Consider the following 17,619-nt stretch of genomic DNA (forward strand, 5'->3'; position numbering starts at 1 on the left):
TTTGAGTTCAATGCGAATAGTTCTATTCTCCGTCTCCAACAACATATGTATATTATCTCTCTTCCTCTTCCTTCTCCTCATCCAATAAATATTGCCAGACACCTCTCTACTTTTTCCTCCTCTTCCTCTTTCCTTCAAATCTTATTCCCCTTCTCCTCTTATTCCTCTTTCAACGATATATTGTCTGACACCTCTTTCTTTTCCATCTCCTCTTTTGTTTCCTCCGACATGGCATTGTCTGACACCTTTCTCCTCCTCCTCCTCCTCCACCTCCACCTCCACCTCCTCCTCCACCTCCTCCTCATTTGGTGGTTTTTCTATTTTTGCAAAAAGGACTGATTTTATTGCTGTCAAAATGTGGGTTGGATAAAAATGTGTGGAAAAACCCGAGTTAGTATTAAATTTGAGCCTTCCGCACAACTGGACATAAATAGTAGGGGAGTTAGGAGAATTTTAGTCAATTTTCCCGTCAGATTCTTTTCACGCCGATTTTACCAGACAAAAGAAAATGTGTTTCTTGTTTGAATAATAATAAAAATCAATCAGACAGTCTGTCAGTCGGTCTGTCTGTCAATCAATCAAACAAACTAAGAGAAAAAAAAAGTCTAGCAAAATCAGCATTTCCGTATCTGATGATGGAAATTTGACGCTCTCAGACCACACCTATACTAACATCCCCCTTTCTGTCCTCCAGGTGGTTCAAATTCATCGAAGGCTGCGACCTTTATTTATTGTGACAAGGAGAAATGTTTGATCAGAATAGCGACGAGCGAGTTGCCAGTAGCGACCGTCTTCGTGTGATAGTTATCGCTTTACCTGTTATGCCGGAAATGTGTTTCTTGTTTGAATAATAATAAAAATCAATCAGACAGTCTGTCAGTCGGTCTGTCTGCCAATCAATCAAACAAACTAAGAAAAAAAAAAAGTCTAGCAAAATCAGCATTTCCGCATCTGATGATGGAAATTTGACGCTCTCAGACCACACCTATACTAACATCCCCCTTTCTGTCCTCCAGGTGGTTCAAATTCATCGAAGGAATGCCGGAGAGAAATCGCTTTACCTCATTTACCTGTCATTCCGATCCAATGTCCTGGGTTAAAGGATTTGATACTTCTTACTGTTTCACAATCGATATTCAAAACCTCACACAATCATTTCTGTTTCAGTTATGTTATCCTTCTAATGTTTTAAATCTCAGTGTCGAGAAACCTTTTATGTATTAAATCTCAGTGCTCATGCAAAACAATCTGTGTCCAAAAAACTCTTATCTTATGATCTATTATCTGGTTTTTAGCAGTCTTCGACATATTAACTGTCGAAGAAATCCCTCATCCTAATGTTTCTTTGTCTGTCCTCTCTCAGAACCGGTTGGATTCAAGTCTCCCAGTTTTGCATCGGATCACATCATCAAGGTTCGGAAATCGGCCGGATCCCATTTCGGTCTCCTCTGTGAAGCCCAGGCCTATCCGGTCCCTATGTTTAGGTATTTTACCCTATTATCCGGTCCCTTTGTTTAGATATTTTACCCTATTATCCGGTCCCGTTGTTTAGGTATTTTACCCTGTTACCTGGTCCCTATGTTTAGGGTATTTCACCATAATACCGGACCCTGTGATTTTACCCTATTATAGGCGGCCTCTAACACAATACTGGCCAATTTTTTAATGGTAAAATGGAATTGTAAAACCCTGCTCCTTTGTTAGCAAAACCCTGCTTGAATTGTCTTGGTTTGGACTCGACACTCGAACCGTCAACCTCTGGATCGAAAGTCCTTTAACAACCGAGTCGCTAAAGTTCGTTAGCTTAATCACGAGTCGAAAAAATGCTCATGATTCATAATACGTAGTACGTACCTAATACGAGTACCTACCCATAATAAAGTGTAAAGTCAAATTAAAAAGTTACGTAATTTTTAACGATATACACAACACTTGGCAAAACAAACTCAAAAGCAATAGGGGAAATGATGACAAAAGCAAATTGTTATCATTTCCCCTATAGATACAATTTTATTGCTTATTTCAATGTTTTCTCGTTTTCCAGAGGGTCGCCCACTACCGATCAACCGAAAACAGAAGGTATTCCCCAACGGAACTCTGATCATAGAGAACGTAGAACGTCAATCGGACCAAGCTACGTACACTTGTGTTGCTAAAACTGCCCAGGGCTATAGTTCACGGGGCACTCTCGAAGTTCAAGTCATGGGTAAGTGAACCTTTTGACTTATATTCTTATTAACTGAAGTTTCATGACGTTTTCTAGGGGTAACATTGAGGAGCTGGGTGTAAAAATAAAATGGTTTGTATTCGGTGCAGAAAAATTCCCTAGCCTTCCGAAGGCCTGAGGATCCTTTTGCTCAAGCATCATGAGCATGTTGCCCTCTGATCTCCAAAAACCAAGCTCTAAAAAATGAAGAATTTCGTTGAGATCTCATGGAACTTTCTCATTATTTGTACAGCTTCGCTATAAATGTAGTAATAGGAAGTAAAAAAGGCGATTTAGCTCATCTTCCAGATTGTAGAGGGTGTGTTCCCTCACATGACGAAAAAAAAAGAAAAGAAAAAAACAAACATACGTACACCTATCTCCTCAGTTGAGTCCCTGAGACCCCTTCTCTAACAGGTCAAGATCAACATAGGTTTCATTTTTCATTTAGATGACTATTATTGAAATGTATTCCTTAATCGACGAAAAATAGGGGAAACTTTGGATTAATTATCTAGCAGAGGGTTTAGATTGTTGATGAGAAAAGAGACGATCTACATAGGGTCTGTATGGAGGGAGGAATACCTTCTATCTTGGAGAATCGGTTGTCCTAAAGTCCCGGGTTCAATTCCCGGTGGTGGGGGAGAGATGAGTTTAGTTTTTCCTCCATACTTGAAACCCACAACAATTCTATTACCAAAAAGGACTAATTAAATGGATTATTCTGTAATAAAATGAGTCAAAATGTATTTTGTAAATTCTTCAAAAACACCTTGAACTCATTTTAATTTAGAATTATCTATTTAATCTCTCCTTTTTGAACAATTAACAAATCTCCCATGTGAGAGAAATCACCGAATTAAACATCGGTGAAAGTCACCATTTCTGTCGCCCCCTAATTAACCACTTCCAGTATTATATGCCACATAGACACATTGTTGTCTGTTGCAATCAAACAAACTGTTGTTAAACAACGTGTTGCAATCAAACAAACTGTTGTTAAACAGCGTGTTACAATCAAACAAATTGTTCTTCCAATGGTTGTTCAATGGAGCCCCTCTAGACACTTCGCGTGATGTGTCTGTTGTGACGCCCAGTCGAAAGCTTAGCGTCCTGAGCATTGATTCAGTGACATTTGAGCATGTGGGGAATTATAGCTGTCTGGCGAACAATACTGCCGCTAGGAGTTCGTACACGGCGTCCCTCCTGGTCAATGGTTAGTGGATGACTGAAAGTTCTTCCAGTAAAGGTTTGACCATTTTTATTTCGTTTCTATACTAACCCGTACTGTTTCATTGTCCATATGTTTTGTCACTTTGTGATGGGAAGAAGTTGGTCAATGCTGAAAGGTAAGTGAGAGGCTAGGAAGGACCTTTGAGATTCCGACTTACACCCATATTTATGAACAAAATGCTGGCTCTTAAGTTCGTGCTAAGCATAGTCTCAAGGCATTTGATTGGTAGTTCACCTGCAAGTACGAGGGCAATCCCGTGAAGACCATATCCTGGATGAAAGATGGCAAACCAGTGCCCGATCATAATGAACCGGTTTTCCGTATAGATTCTGTGAGGAAAGAGGACAAGGGGATGTACCAGTGTGTTATTAGAAACGAACAAGAGTCGGCACAAGCCAGCGGGGAATTGAAACTAGGCGGACGATGTAAGTTACTAAGACGCCGAAACAGCTCAAAACTGTTTCATGTTTAATTAATTCAGGTCGGGCGGCTTTTCAAACTCCTCCTCCTGGAAAGCCCGACTTAAAAAAAAAACATGGGTATCTGTTAGACAGTTTGAGCGTCTGTTCTTGGAGTACGGGGCGCACTCAGATTGGAAGGACAGTATAGTAGCTACTGTAATCGAGTGGCGGGCTTAATCCTGTAAAAAGATAATCGAAAATTGAGCATTGATTGCAAAGAAGGCACTTAGTAAATAATTGATTAATTCTGTGATATTCACAAAAGTAAAAAGTTCCTCTGATTTACCACAAATAATTCACAATTCAATTTCTTCCTCCCTCTTCACAGTTGATCCTCCAGTAATCAAGGAATCATTCTCAGACGAAACTCTGAATCCTGGACCCAACTACTATTTCAAATGCATAGCTTCTGGTAACCCTACGCCTGAGATCAGCTGGTATCTTGATGGGAAGAAGTTGGTCAATGCTGAAAGGTAAGTGAGAGGCTAGGAAGGACCTTTGAGATTCCGACTTACACCCATATTTATGAACAAAATGCTGGCTCTTAAGTTCGTGCTAAGCATAGTCTCAAGGCATTTGATTGGTCAATTTTGACTTGAGACTGATCTAAGAACGTTGTTCATACTGATTCTTGTTCATAAGTGTTAGGGGTCCGTTTTTCAGTTGAACTCCATATACCAAAAGCCCACTCTGAGGCGTGGCTCAAGGTGTGTCTAAACGTAGTCGACACCGTCGATGCCTCGACAGCATAGATTCACCTCGTCAATCGACGACTATGTGTGAACACAGCTTTAGGTGTAGGGGCAAACAGCCCTAAAAGGAAAATTCTTAACAGATAAGGTTCGTTCTCAGAACGGCTCCTATCCTGTCTTCCTTTCTTCGATTGCGGGACGATAAGACCTTAGCAGTTGCAGTTACGAGTGGATTGGAACACATCACATGCCTTCAGGGTAAAGGTTATTCTACGGTGTTCTTTGGATCATTTTAATTTGAAGAAACCATTTACTGATAAGTTGGAAAGAAATGTAATGAAAGTGGTCCCTCCGTCAATTTTTCCCCTTTATGTATTCTCATATTTTGTAAATGTAAATGCAGTTTCTTTGTGTTATTATATCACAACTTTGGTGCTCACTGCAGCATTGTAGGCTTTTCCCAATATCTCAATAATCCTAAAAGGTTGTTTGTTGCGGTCGGTTATATTTTTCTTTCTTTCATCGTGTTATAAACATCTTTTGTGTGAACATCAATGAATTTTTTAGAGTTTTCATGTTGTGATAATTGTTTTAAATGTTGTGATATGTTGTCTTTGGTATAACCTTCTATGGAGTTTTGGTTAACTCTATGTTATTTGGAAAATTGCACTGTGAGTGTTTTCAATGTGGTCTCTTATGTTTCAGATTGTTAGTGTTTGCTGGATTTTTATGAAAAGTTTAGAAGTTGAGATATTTGACAACTAATTTAGCAAAACAACAAAACATCAATTTGGAATTCTAATTTACTGTGTGTTGTTTTCTTACCTTTTGTTTCCATCAAGGTTGTTTGTTGCGGTCGGACATCTTTTTCTTTCTTTCATCTGTTATAAACATCTTTTGTGTGAACATCAATGAATTTTTTTTTAGAGTTTTCATGTTGTGATAATTGTTTTAAATGTTGTGATGTGTTGTCTTTGGTATAACCTTCTATGGAGTAATGGAGTTTTGGTTAACTCTATGTTATTTGGAAAATTGCACTGCGAGTGTTTTCAATGTGATCTCTTATGTTTCAAATTGTTAGTGTTCGCTGGATTTTTATGAGAAGTTTAGAAGTTGAGATATTTGACAACTAATTTAGCAAAACAACAAAACATCAATTTGGAATTCTAATTTACTGTGTGTTGTTTTAATTTTTCCTACAGGTATTGAAAAAAATATTTTTAGTAGAATCTAATGTGTTCCTGTCTTCCTTACATCCGTTAATTTAGCCACTATCATATCGTGATATTTTCTCGAAATAATAAAGTCAAAAAACTCTGGTCTGACAGATTTGTGTTTTGGCCTGTTGCAGTCATTTCCCAGTACTACGAGGCGCAAGTGTACGATGTGTTCGTTATCAAAGGCAACGCCGCAGTGTTCAAATGTAATCTGCCGTCGTTTGTGTCAGACCACCTGGATGTGGTGTCTTGGGCGGACACAGATGGCGGCCAATACCAGATTGACAATCAGGACTTTGGTAAACAAACCACTTCGCTTCGCTCTATCGCTAATATCTAGTAGCGCTGTCAATTTTTTTGACTTGGCGGGGCGGAGCGCTACCACGCTCCTCCTTAATCCTGATTCCTCCTCGTGTTTCAACGTTGCGCCTTGTCTACTACTCGTCTATGTTCTTTGGTTGTATGACTACGTTGCTATCAGTGTCTTTTGATGTTGCTATCTGATTCTCTTGCTCGGTATGCTTGATGATATCGTGTAGTTCTTACCTGAAAGTTGTAATCGTTCATGACTGACTATTGTTTCAATAATTGAATTATGAGCTCATTTATGCTGTTGATGACTAGAGTTAGATAGTGCCATTACATAGTGTGTACCTGGTTGAGATAAACCCATCATTGCAGCATTTGTCCATACCTGGTGTGAATATTTTGTACGACTGTCCGAAGCTCAAACGCCCTGGTGTGAATTCATTTTCTGATTTTTCGTTCGTATTCTAGCGGATTGTTTGTGAGTATGTGAAGATTATAATAATACACAAATTACAATTTTATATTGTTCCCAATGTCGTTTATTAAAAGTTCAAAATCAATTAGAAACTGTTGTCTTCTCATCTTCTCAATATGTTTCAGTTACCTTTCGCCTTCGCAGTTTCGTCTTCTTTTGTGATTATGATTAAATTCTCTCTTCTTTAGTGTTTATAACGTGTGTGTCTGTTTTAGTGCCATCTACTGATTCCTGAATTTCCTGGTCGTATTTCACTGTCTGTTATGTCTACTTGTCTACTATGTGTTTTAGAACTTTTAGGCTCCATTCTGTCTACTATGTGTGTTTAGACTCTGTTAGTGTTTTGGTTGGTTGACTATGTTGTCTGATTCGCTTGCTCGGTCTGCTTTGTCTGATTCTAGTCGTGTCTCAGTCGTACACGGTGAATATAATGGATGAGCATGTGTTGAAAGGCAACTCGGCCGTCCTCAAATGTCACATTCCGAGTTTTGTGGCCGACTATGTGGCCGTTGAGTCGTGGATTTCTGACCAGGGCGAAGAACTGTTTGTTGATATGACTGAGTCGACAGGTGCTGCACAACTTTCGTGACTCCTGACTTCTGAATATGAATCTACTTCGGTGTTGCACAACTTTCTTTACTCCTTTTTCCAGATCCTTTTGAACATTTTTGTTTTCTACTCCTTTTAATAGGGTCTTCTCCTTTCCCTTTCCCTTATTTCTTTCGTAGTTTGTAGTTTTGCATGCTTTTTTTACGAACTGAACCTATTCAGTGTCTCCACTCTTAGTGATTTTTCACTAAATTTAGTGAATTCTTGGCAAATCTAGTGATTTAGTGATTTGAGGTCAAAATCTAGTGATTTTTGAAAGAAATGTAAGTTCATTGCAAAATTGTCCCTATAAAGCTGAAAAAATGAACCATTTTTTCTCAAAAACCTACAATTTTTGCCCCTTCAAATTAGTCACGTATGCAATTTGCACTGCTTTAAATTTAGGCCCGGTTGGAGTATGTAAAAAAAGTGAATTTTTCACCAAAAATTCGCGATTTTTCGTCAAATCCGTTCGTGAAGGAAAACTTAAAAAAAAAAAAAATGGGTCCTAAATTTTTTTCGATCAGCTGATTTGGAAATCTCATTTTGCTGAAAAATCTTGAAAATAAATGGATTTAGATTGTAAAAAAAAATTCAGCCAATTTTACTCGAACCAGTGAAAGCGCTATAGTTTGCATAAACTATAAACCAGCGGCGCGGCAATAGTGCCTTGAAAGCACCAGTTCCGCATGGATCACTGAAGTTGAGCACGGTTGCGCATGGTTAGTACCTGGATGGGTGACCATCTGGCCAATAGCGTGCTGCTAGCTGCTAGCTTAAAAAAAAAAGTTTTTGGAGTCATAGAAAGTAAAGTTAACCAGTTTTTCCATTGTTTATAGAGGATTTTTTACTGTAAAAATGAGTATATGAGACTTCTACCCTCAAAAACCACGAGTAAACTATCATTTGGGAGAATTTAGAAATCTAGTGATTTTCAAGTCAAATCTAGTGATTTTTTTTCCTCGAATCTAGTGATTTTTTAAAATTTGGAGTGGAGACCCTGTAGAGGATTTTTTACTGTAAAAATGAGTACCTATATGAAACTTTTACCCTCAAAAACCACGAGTAAACTATCATTTGGGAGAATTTAGAAATCTAGTGATTTTCAAGTCAAATCTAGTGATTTTTTTTCCTCGAATCTAGTGATTTTTTAAAATTTGGAGTGGAGACCCTGAACCTATTATCCAACTTGTTACTTGGAAATTTCTGACGATTTTAATCTGATTTATTAGTACCTGCCATTTTGTTTTCTAGTTCTAGTACTTGTTGGATGGTGAGTTCAGTTATTAGATTTAAGAATTAGTTAGGAATTAGGTGGAGTGATGCTTACTCCATACAAGCATAGCCGAAGATATTTATCTACCATGTGAGCTCATAAACCATCCGGAACAATATTGATGGTCCACAGTTTCTTTGAAAATTTGGTTTTGGGTTCATTTGACAACTTGCTCTCAGTTCAACACCATGACATTGAATACGATCTCACGCTTATATGAAGTTTCTTTGGTATCCAAAAATTCGGTTCTTGGGTTTGAAGATTTCATGAGTCTGAGTCATAAGAAAATTAAATCAAATGGTTCTGTAGTTTAGCTTAGGATTTTAGTTAGGTCTCTCTAGATTGATTTTGCCATTTTTCACACGTTTCGAAAAAATTCGAACACTTTATTGTGCATCAGATATTGTGAATTTGTGACAAGTTTAACCAAATATGACGTACACTATACCAAAGGTGACCAGCGCGCAGCGGTAAAGAATGCTGCGCGCATTACTTCTTTGTAACTTGTGGTCACTCCTAACCCACTTCTTGATACTCTGGTATTAATGACATTTTTCAAAGAGTTTTGATATAGGAAACTGTAAAATAGAGGTCTTATCTGCCCGAAATCGATTATTTTTCTGCACGATGAGTGCGAAGTTTGGAGTACTCTTTCATGCATCTCGGGAACCGAGATCTCAGGTCTTAGTGAACCCAGATTTCAAGTTTTAATGAACTGTCACACATGTATGTATCGAGATCAGCTCAATCTCACAGATATCAGTTACAGAAGACTAGTAGTTTCTCAGGTGAACATATTGTCATCAGTTACATCAGGATTTTGATTCTGGCTAGACATGGGAGACGAAAAATTTAGAGGGGATTTTCTCAGCTCTTTCCTCCCTGATGTGATCAATCATAGTGTAACAGCCCGTTCACACTGACCGAATTTTCCTTCGTCCGAAGTCACAAATATTACAATTTTTCCGAATTTTTCTTCGTTGACAATGTGAACACATTACTCATTTGTATACTTACCTACACATCGAAAAAAAAACGTTTCTTCAGATTAGATTTTAATTCAGTAGGACAATGTCCCCAAAATTCTTACCGCATTTTAGTTCATAATTGCTAAGGGTCACAAATATTACAATTTTTCCGAATTTTTCTTCGTTGACAATGTGAACACATTAATCATTTGTATACTTGCCTACACATCGAAAAAAAAAGTTTCTTCAGATTAGATTTTAATTCAGTAGGACAATGTCCCCAAAATTCTTACCGCATTTTAGTTCATAATTGCTAAGCTTGTCGTTTCCTTTTCTTTTCTCGCCCCCCTACCAATTACTAACTCTGCTCCTTCTCTCATTTTCCCCCTCCAGACGGCAAATATTTAGTGTTACCCTCCGGAGAGCTACACATCCGTGATGTAGGCCCAGAAGATGGCTACAAGTCGTACCAATGTCGGACCAAACATCGATTGACTGGCGAAACTCGACTGAGTGCCACCAAAGGACGACTGGTGATTACAGGTAAGAATTTGCTGTCCTAGTATTTTTTGGGTTGGTTTTGCTTACACGAGTTTTTCATACCAAATTGTTCATCACCACTTTAGCAGAAAATCTTAATCGGAGCAAAATTGGGACATTGAAATACATGTACTGAGATATTGTGCATATTGGCCTCTTCTTGAAGGGGGTGGGCTTTCTTCAATAAATTTTCATGAAGAGCGGGGTGTGTCCTAATGATGGGTGGTTGAATAAGGTTAGGTGGAAGAGCTCTTTTCCGGGTTGAAATTAATCTGGTCCCATAAAAATCGGCATTTTCCATGTTTTATTTAAAACTAGTGCCTGTTTAATTGGTCGAATTTGGAATTACCTATCTGTAACTAAAATGGTGAAAAAAGTGAATGGGGGTTTGGGGCTTACATGAATATTTGGTATGAAAAACTGTGCTTCTCTTGTAAAGTCACTTGAAGTCTTGAGATCTTTCAATACCGTCATTTCAATAGAGGTATTATTTCTTCAATAAATTTTCATGAAGAGCGGGGTGTGTCCTGATGGGTGGTTGAATAAGGTTAGGTGGAAGAGCTCTTTTCCGGGTTGAAATTAATCTGGTCCCATGAAAATCGGCATTTTCCATGTTTTATTTAAAACTAGTGCCTGTTTAATTGGTCGAATTTGGAATTACATATCTGTAACTAAAATGGTGAAAAAAGTGAATAAATGGGGGGTTTGGGACATGAATATTTGGTATGAAAAACTGTGCTTCTGTTGTAAAGTCACTTGAAGTCTTGAGATCTTTCAATACCGTCATTTCAATAGAGGTATTATCTACAGAAAACACAAGTCAATTTTGAATATAAATCGGTTACTGATTCAATTGACAATTTTACACTTATACAAATCGTGGGTTACACTTCTAAAGGGTCTCTGTAAAAATTACATTTAAGTCTATAAATTTGTATCTTTTGGATTATTTTTATTCTTTTCCTGGTTTCACTCGCTTATTGAATCTGTCTCAATTAAAACTTCAAGTGACTTTGCCCTAATCCTAATGTTTCTCAAAATATTGCTTTGCAGGAAAACAATATAAATCAAAGTTACATACGTAGTTACCTTAAGTTACTTACCTACTTACGTAGTGCCTTGTTCTTTGATGTGCTTCTTGACGGCTAGAAGTACTAGAGATCTCTCACTTCTTACTACTTGACAACCAGACCAAATTGTAGCTGTATCAATCGCCAAGTACTCATGTCTAACTAAATCTAAACTACTGTAAACTAGATCTATCAGTAACTAGTTAAGTGCAGATATTAAGTGTGTCTTTGTATTGTACTTTAAATTCGCGTACTTCATTGACAATACCGACTTGAGTCTTGCAAATCTCAAGTAGCGATCACTTCACACTTTACTCGTGGACGTAACTACAGTACTCAAGGGGGAATTCGAATCGGACCTAACGTGCACATGTATGGCTATTTTGAAAAGTAACTCAGCCTCTTGAGGACAAATTGCTTAACTGGTCTGAATTCCAGCGAAATGGTACACCCCCCATTGATCCTTGACCTTGATAGAATGAATACCATGATTCGTCTTTGTCTTACATACCTATACCTACATTTTTCATTTGTCTTGGACATTTTTCCGTACAAAGCAGACGAAGGTAACTAATAAATCTAATAATAGTAGGTAGGGAATTACCTACCACATTGAATAATAGATCTAACACGGAAGTGTGAACTGCATTCATCGTTGAATATTATGGATGACAATATGCTGATGACATTACCGGTAAATGCCATTCATTACGGGTCACATTACTGCGATGAAAATGTCATTACAATCCATCCTCTTCAATGCCAATCTGTAAAAGTAGGTACACATAAGTATACACACCTCCACGCTGCGTCAACTCTACGGTATATTTGCGCACAGTACGATCATTTTTGCGTAACCTTGCACTTTTTTTTTTCATTAATAAAAGAGGTTTGACAGAGGGAACTATAACTGCTAAGGTCTTATCGTCCCGAAATCGAAGAGAGAAGGAAGACAGGACAGGAAAAAGCCAACCGTTCCGAGAACGAACATTATTGTTCAGGATAAAATCCGGCCCGGGCGGGAATCGAACCCGCGACCTAGCGCTTACAAGGCAGACGCTCTACTAAACAAGCTAACTAGGCTGGCTGGATAGGAAATTATTATGTAGGTATACATAAGTCTGCATTACCCCAGAAATCCAATGTTTTTGCCAGCAGCTCTGTCAATTTGTCTTTTCACACCACGTTGGTGGTTAAACAATGTGAACGGAGCTCCAGTAAGCGCTAACGCTAATCGTAGAATTCCAGCACACCGCCTACCCCTTACATAAAAGTTCTCTCTAGGCTCTAAGTGCTGACGAGAGTAGATTTGACCAGGCAGCTGATTACTAACGAGTACAGTCATCGTTCCCCCTCCCCCCTCGAAACAATTGATGATTATGACACTAATTTATGAAACTCTGACTCAACCAGCGGAGGATGGAAGGAGTCACCAGCGGGCTTGGATTGGTCATAGGTCAAAGATGTGCGTAGCATCGAGGAAACTTCGGAAGTCTTGTATCCCGAAAACTGGAGCAAAACTTTTTTAATTTTTTTTTTTTTAAGATTTGACAGAGGAAACTCTAACAACGACTTGTATCATTTTGGGAGCCAACATACAATATTTCCTTTTGAAGACGTTTCATGGAGGATGCTCTAACAACGGAGGTCTTATCGTCCCGAAATCAAAGAGAGAAAAACAGGACACGAGAAAGCCAGGAGTTCCGAGAATGAATCTTATCTATTTAGGATAAAGTTAAGGCGGGAAATCGAACCTGGGAAGATGCGTTAGCCTTCAAACTAACTAGGCTGACAGCATACCATTGTGATCTCGTTTCGTCACCCACACAGCCTTGTTTCGTCACCAACACAGCCTCGTTTCGTCACCAACACAGCCTCGTTCCGTCACCAACACAGCCTCGTTCCGTCACCAACACAGCCTCGTTCCGTCACCAACACAGCCTCGTTCCGTCACCAACACAGCCTCGTTCCGTCACCAACACAGCCTCGTTCCGTCACCAACACAGCCTCGTTCCGTCACCAACACAGCCTCCACTGAGGAGCTGAGTGTGTAAACCCAGGGATGCGTGGGTGAGGATTGTATATTTTGTAACATGAGTGTTAATCAACGCTACTCTTACTAGACTGCAGGACAGCAAACTTGACATAATTAATTCAGGACGTAAGGTTCCTAGGCTCACTAAAATAGGGTTAACCCAGAGAAGTTGATACATACTTTTCCGAGGGACTCCGGCAAGGTTTCGTCAGGGGTCCCCTGGGTCAAAAAATTTGGAATGGATGCTCCGAATTATAGGGTAGAACCTTCGGGAATCTCAATGTGTCAATGTGGGGTCCCTGATTGGCCGGATCCCCAAAACCCCAAACCTATGAAAATGACAGAGACTCTATATCATTTTCATTGGTTTGGTTTCGCAGCCGACGACGCGCTTCTCAAAGGCGCGCGTCTACGCGTCCAATGTAAGACGGGCCCTAATCTGAGCGCACGACAGTTGGTACGTACGCCAGGCTAAGTTTTGAATCTACCGTTTTCTTGTGACGCCCGACGTCATAAATTTATGACGCTGATAAGGGCTATCATCGAGCCACGAGTAATGTCAACAGATCTGCCACACCCCTAGCCCATACCCATGTGTTATCCAAGATTGAACCAACGTATACCTACAACCTAGTGAGGTAAAAATAGATACATAATTAATAAAATTGAAGATCTCATAGCATTCTACTCCTACCCACAGATATCTTAGATAGGTACCTGTGTGGTGTTGAAATAAAAATACAAATTTCATATATTCCAGTCACTCACCACTTTTAACAGCAATGATAATAATCAATATTTTCTTTAAATGGGAATAATAATAAATATTTTCACCACATAAATAAAAGAATAAATAAACACTGCGGATTCTCCATTATTCTAGGAATGTTATCCGGTGCGGTAGGTTTTGTGGAGAACAGATAAATAGGTATCCAGCTATAAATAGGTATGGGTAGGTATCGGTATGGGTAGGTATCCAGCTACTTAGGTAACGAGGTATTAATAAAATTTCATATGCTCATCAAGTTTTGGTCAGTTAAGATTTAATTAACAGGTTGGTAACTACCTAACTACATAGTAGATAGAGATGTTGAGTATCTAAGCTGCACGTCGTAATGAAATTTACATTGCTGCGGTCAAAAAATGGAGGCGGAAAACTTTTCTGCGGTCGCATATGAGTAGGTACCTACTCATATGCGTAATAGTAACCATAGAAACACTGAACAAATGACAGAATGCCAACAATACCTTTCATCTCATCAAACTTAGGTAGGTATTGGACTCATGTGGTTAAAAGTACCTTATACTTCGTAGCTAAAAGTAGGTACTCCGAAAATTCAGAAAAAAAAGACAAGGCAGTTCTCAAAAACTAAAAAGACATGGATAATAAAACTAAATGACAGAGTAGCGCAAGATGTAGCTAAAAAGAAACAAAAAGGTATCTCAAATTATCCTCCAATATTTTCTTTAACATCCTCTTCAACTACCCTCGAGGGCTCGAGGCTGACTTGTGGTATGTCTTTTGATTTTATTTTCTTACCAAACATATAATTTTCCTCTGCTCATCTCCTGAACTGGTACACCTAAGTTCCAAAAAAAGGATTTCCATGGTTGAACTATAAAACGGACGGGACGGGTCAAAAGACTGGCGGTATACCGACTTACCTGTATACGGAGTTAGTGTGTTGGTCGCCATAGGGTGCGCTTTTGGTTTGAACAATATAATTACCTACATTGTCATGGCGAGGTCCATGAGGTGTATTTAAAATAACTTCATCTCAGACTAGCACACAACATACCAATGATGTGGTCGGTACGCTCTAGGAGGTCCTTCTGACAGTTGAGGCTGCAGTTCCCAATATTTCCTCTTCATCCAATCCTACTTGTGTAGGGATAGGTACTGTCAGTATGTAGGTAGTAGGTACAATGGTGAAAAGTAGCTACTTTTGGTGTAGGTAGATATCTTCATTAGTAGTTAGTTGGAGTTTTTAGTGGAAAGAAAGTAGGTACCTATGGAGAGCATTAGGTAGAAGAGAAGAGTTTGATTCCGACCCGGGCCAAACTTTATCCGAAACAGATCAGGTTCTCGGAACGGCTGGCTTTCTGCTATCCTGTCCTCTCTTATGGAACAAGCAGCACAATCGTTAATCGTTATCGTTCGAATCTAAAAGTTATGTCTTGGAGTACGCAGTGTTACGTATGTAGGGACGGGTAGAAAATTGTGCTAATCCTGCAGAAGCCCACTATTATGTTCCGAGAAGAAATACAAAACCCAATAAAACCGGTGCCGGTGCGGTAGGTTTTGTGGAAAACCGATAAATACCTGGGTAGGTATCCAGCTACTTAGGTAACAAGGTATTAATAAAATTTCATATGCTCATCAAGTTTTGGTCAGTTAAGATTTAATTAACAGGTTGGTAACTACATAGTAGATAGAGATGTTGAGTATCTAAGCTGCACGTTGTAATGGAATTTATATTGCTGTGGTCAAAAAATGGAGGCGGAAAACTTTTCTGCGGTCGCATATGAGTAGGTACCTACTCATATGCGTAATGGTAACCATAGAAACACTGAACAAATGACGGAATGCCAATGCCTTTCATAATCTCATTTGCCTTTCATAACAATGCCAACAATGCCTTTCATCATCTCATCATACTTAGGTAGGTATTGGACTCATGTGGTCAAAAGTACCCATACTTCGTAGCTAAAAGTAGGTACTCCGAAAATTCAGAAAAAAAAAGAGTAGGCAGTTCTCAAAAACTAAAAAAGACATGGGTAATAAAACTAAATGACAGAGTAGCGCAAGATGTAGCTAAAAAGAAACAAAAAGGTATCTCAAATTATCCTCCAATATGTTCTTCAACATCCTCTTCAACTACCCTCGAGGCTTCTTGTGGTATGTCTTTTGATTTTATTTTCTTACCAAACATATAATTTTCCTCTGCTCATCTCCTGAACTGGTACACCTAAGTTCCAATACTATAAAACGGACGGGACGGGTCATAAGACTGGCGGTATACCCACTTACCTGTATACGGAGTTAGTGTGTTGGTCGCCATAGGATGCGGGCAGGTCATATTCCTCTCTATATACCAATGATGTGGTCGGTACGCTCTAGGAGGTCCTTCTGACAGTTGAGGCTGCAGTTCCCAATATTTCCTCTTCATCCAATGTGGAGGATCTGTCTCCTTCTCTAGTTTACCATAGTTTCGAATCATATGGTTCAATAGTACCAATGATGTGGTCGGTACGCTCTAGGAGGTCCTTCTGACAGTTGAGGTTGCAGTTCCCAATATTTCCTCTTCATCCAATGTGGAGGATCTGTCTCCTTCTCTAGTTTACCATAGTTCCGAATCATATGGTTCAATAGTCCGGGAAGAGCTGCGGAAAAGAGAATAATTCTGTAGGTGTTCTGTGTGTTTATAAATCCATACCCATTAGTCACTGTGCTTTTTTTTTACTTTTTTTAAAAGATGAGTGTTCCACCGCCGTTTTTATTTCGTAGCAATGGAACAACTGCTACATTAGACGCTTGTGGCTAATCCATACCCATTAGTCACTGTACTTTTTTTAAAAGATAAGTGTTCCACCGCCGTTTTTATTTCGTAGCAATGGAACAACTGATTTATTAGACGCTTGTGGCCTGTGTCGTAGCATGCCCATCCCGTAGTATGCCTCTCATCAGATGGGCGAGAAGAGACACAATACTTCCATTTTGGTTTGAACAATATAATTACCTACCTACATTGTCATGGCGAGGTCCATGAGGTGTATTTAAAATAACTTCATCTCAGACTAGCACACAACTTGTGTAGGTAGGTAGGTACCTACTTGTGTAGGGATAGGTACTGTCAGTATGTAGGTATTATAAGTAGGTAGTAGGTACAATGGTGAAAAGTAGCTACTTTTGGTGTAGGTAGATATCTTCATTAGTACCTAGTTAGTTGGAGTTTTTAGTGGAAAGAAAGTACCTATGGACAGCATTAGGTAGAAGAGAAGAGTTTGATTCCGACCCGGGCGGAACTTTATCCTAAACAGATCAGGTTCTCGGAACGGCTGGCTTTCTGCTATCCTGTCCTCTCTTATGCAACAAGTAGCACAATCGTTAATCGTTATCGTTCGAATCTAAAAGTTATGTCTTGGAGTACGCAGCGTTACGTATGTAGGGACGGGTAGAAAATTGTGCTAATCCTGCAGAAGCCCACTATTATGTTCCGAGAAGAAATACAAAACCCAATAAACAAAAGAGAATTGAAAGTAAAAATTAAAATAAATAAAGACATCAGGAGAATCATTACACTTCTCAGTGCTTGGTGGTCAGCAGTGTCGGATTGAGAGACCGGAGGATGGGAGTTCGAGACCCGTGTCTTTTGAGAATCCTCAAGTCAGTAATTTATAAACGTTTTTTTTTATTTTATTTTATTATTTTTTAAAGAGGTTTGACAGAGGGATAACTGCAACTGCTAGGGTCTTATCGTCCCGAAATCGAAGAGAGAAGGAAAACAGGATAGGAGAAAAGCCAGCGGTTCCGAGAACGAACATTAT

General features: G+C 39.1%; 1 protein-coding gene across 1 annotated transcript; it reads left to right on the forward strand.

Annotated features, from left to right (window-relative positions):
- Nucleotides 1–1,038: 1,038 nt before the first annotated feature.
- On the forward strand, nucleotides 1,039–9,989 carry LOC113469441 (Down syndrome cell adhesion molecule-like protein Dscam2). The gene is made up of 8 exons (XM_026827133.1): nucleotides 1,039–1,054; nucleotides 1,364–1,470; nucleotides 2,047–2,206; nucleotides 3,270–3,415; nucleotides 3,670–3,865; nucleotides 4,230–4,374; nucleotides 5,922–6,109; nucleotides 9,820–9,989. The coding sequence occupies exons 1-8, from the start codon at nucleotides 1,039–1,041 to the stop codon at nucleotides 9,987–9,989; spliced, it is 1,128 nt and encodes a 375-aa protein (XP_026682934.1).
- Nucleotides 9,990–17,619: the final 7,630 nt, after the last annotated feature.

Source organism: Diaphorina citri, unplaced genomic scaffold (assembly GCF_000475195.1).
Source record: "Diaphorina citri unplaced genomic scaffold, Diaci psyllid genome assembly version 1.1 scaffold1080, whole genome shotgun sequence".
NCBI lineage: Eukaryota > Metazoa > Arthropoda > Insecta > Hemiptera > Psyllidae > Diaphorina > Diaphorina citri.

Excerpts from the sequence above, each read along its gene's own strand:
- LOC113469441 (XM_026827133.1), top strand. Across the intron at positions 3,866-4,229 it reads ATTGAAACTAGGCGGACGAT|TTGATCCTCCAGTAATCAAG; the intron begins GTAAGTTACTAA and ends CCCTCTTCACAG. Across the intron at positions 4,375-5,921 it reads AAGTTGGTCAATGCTGAAAG|ATTTGTGTTTTGGCCTGTTG; the intron begins GTAAGTGAGAGG and ends CTGGTCTGACAG.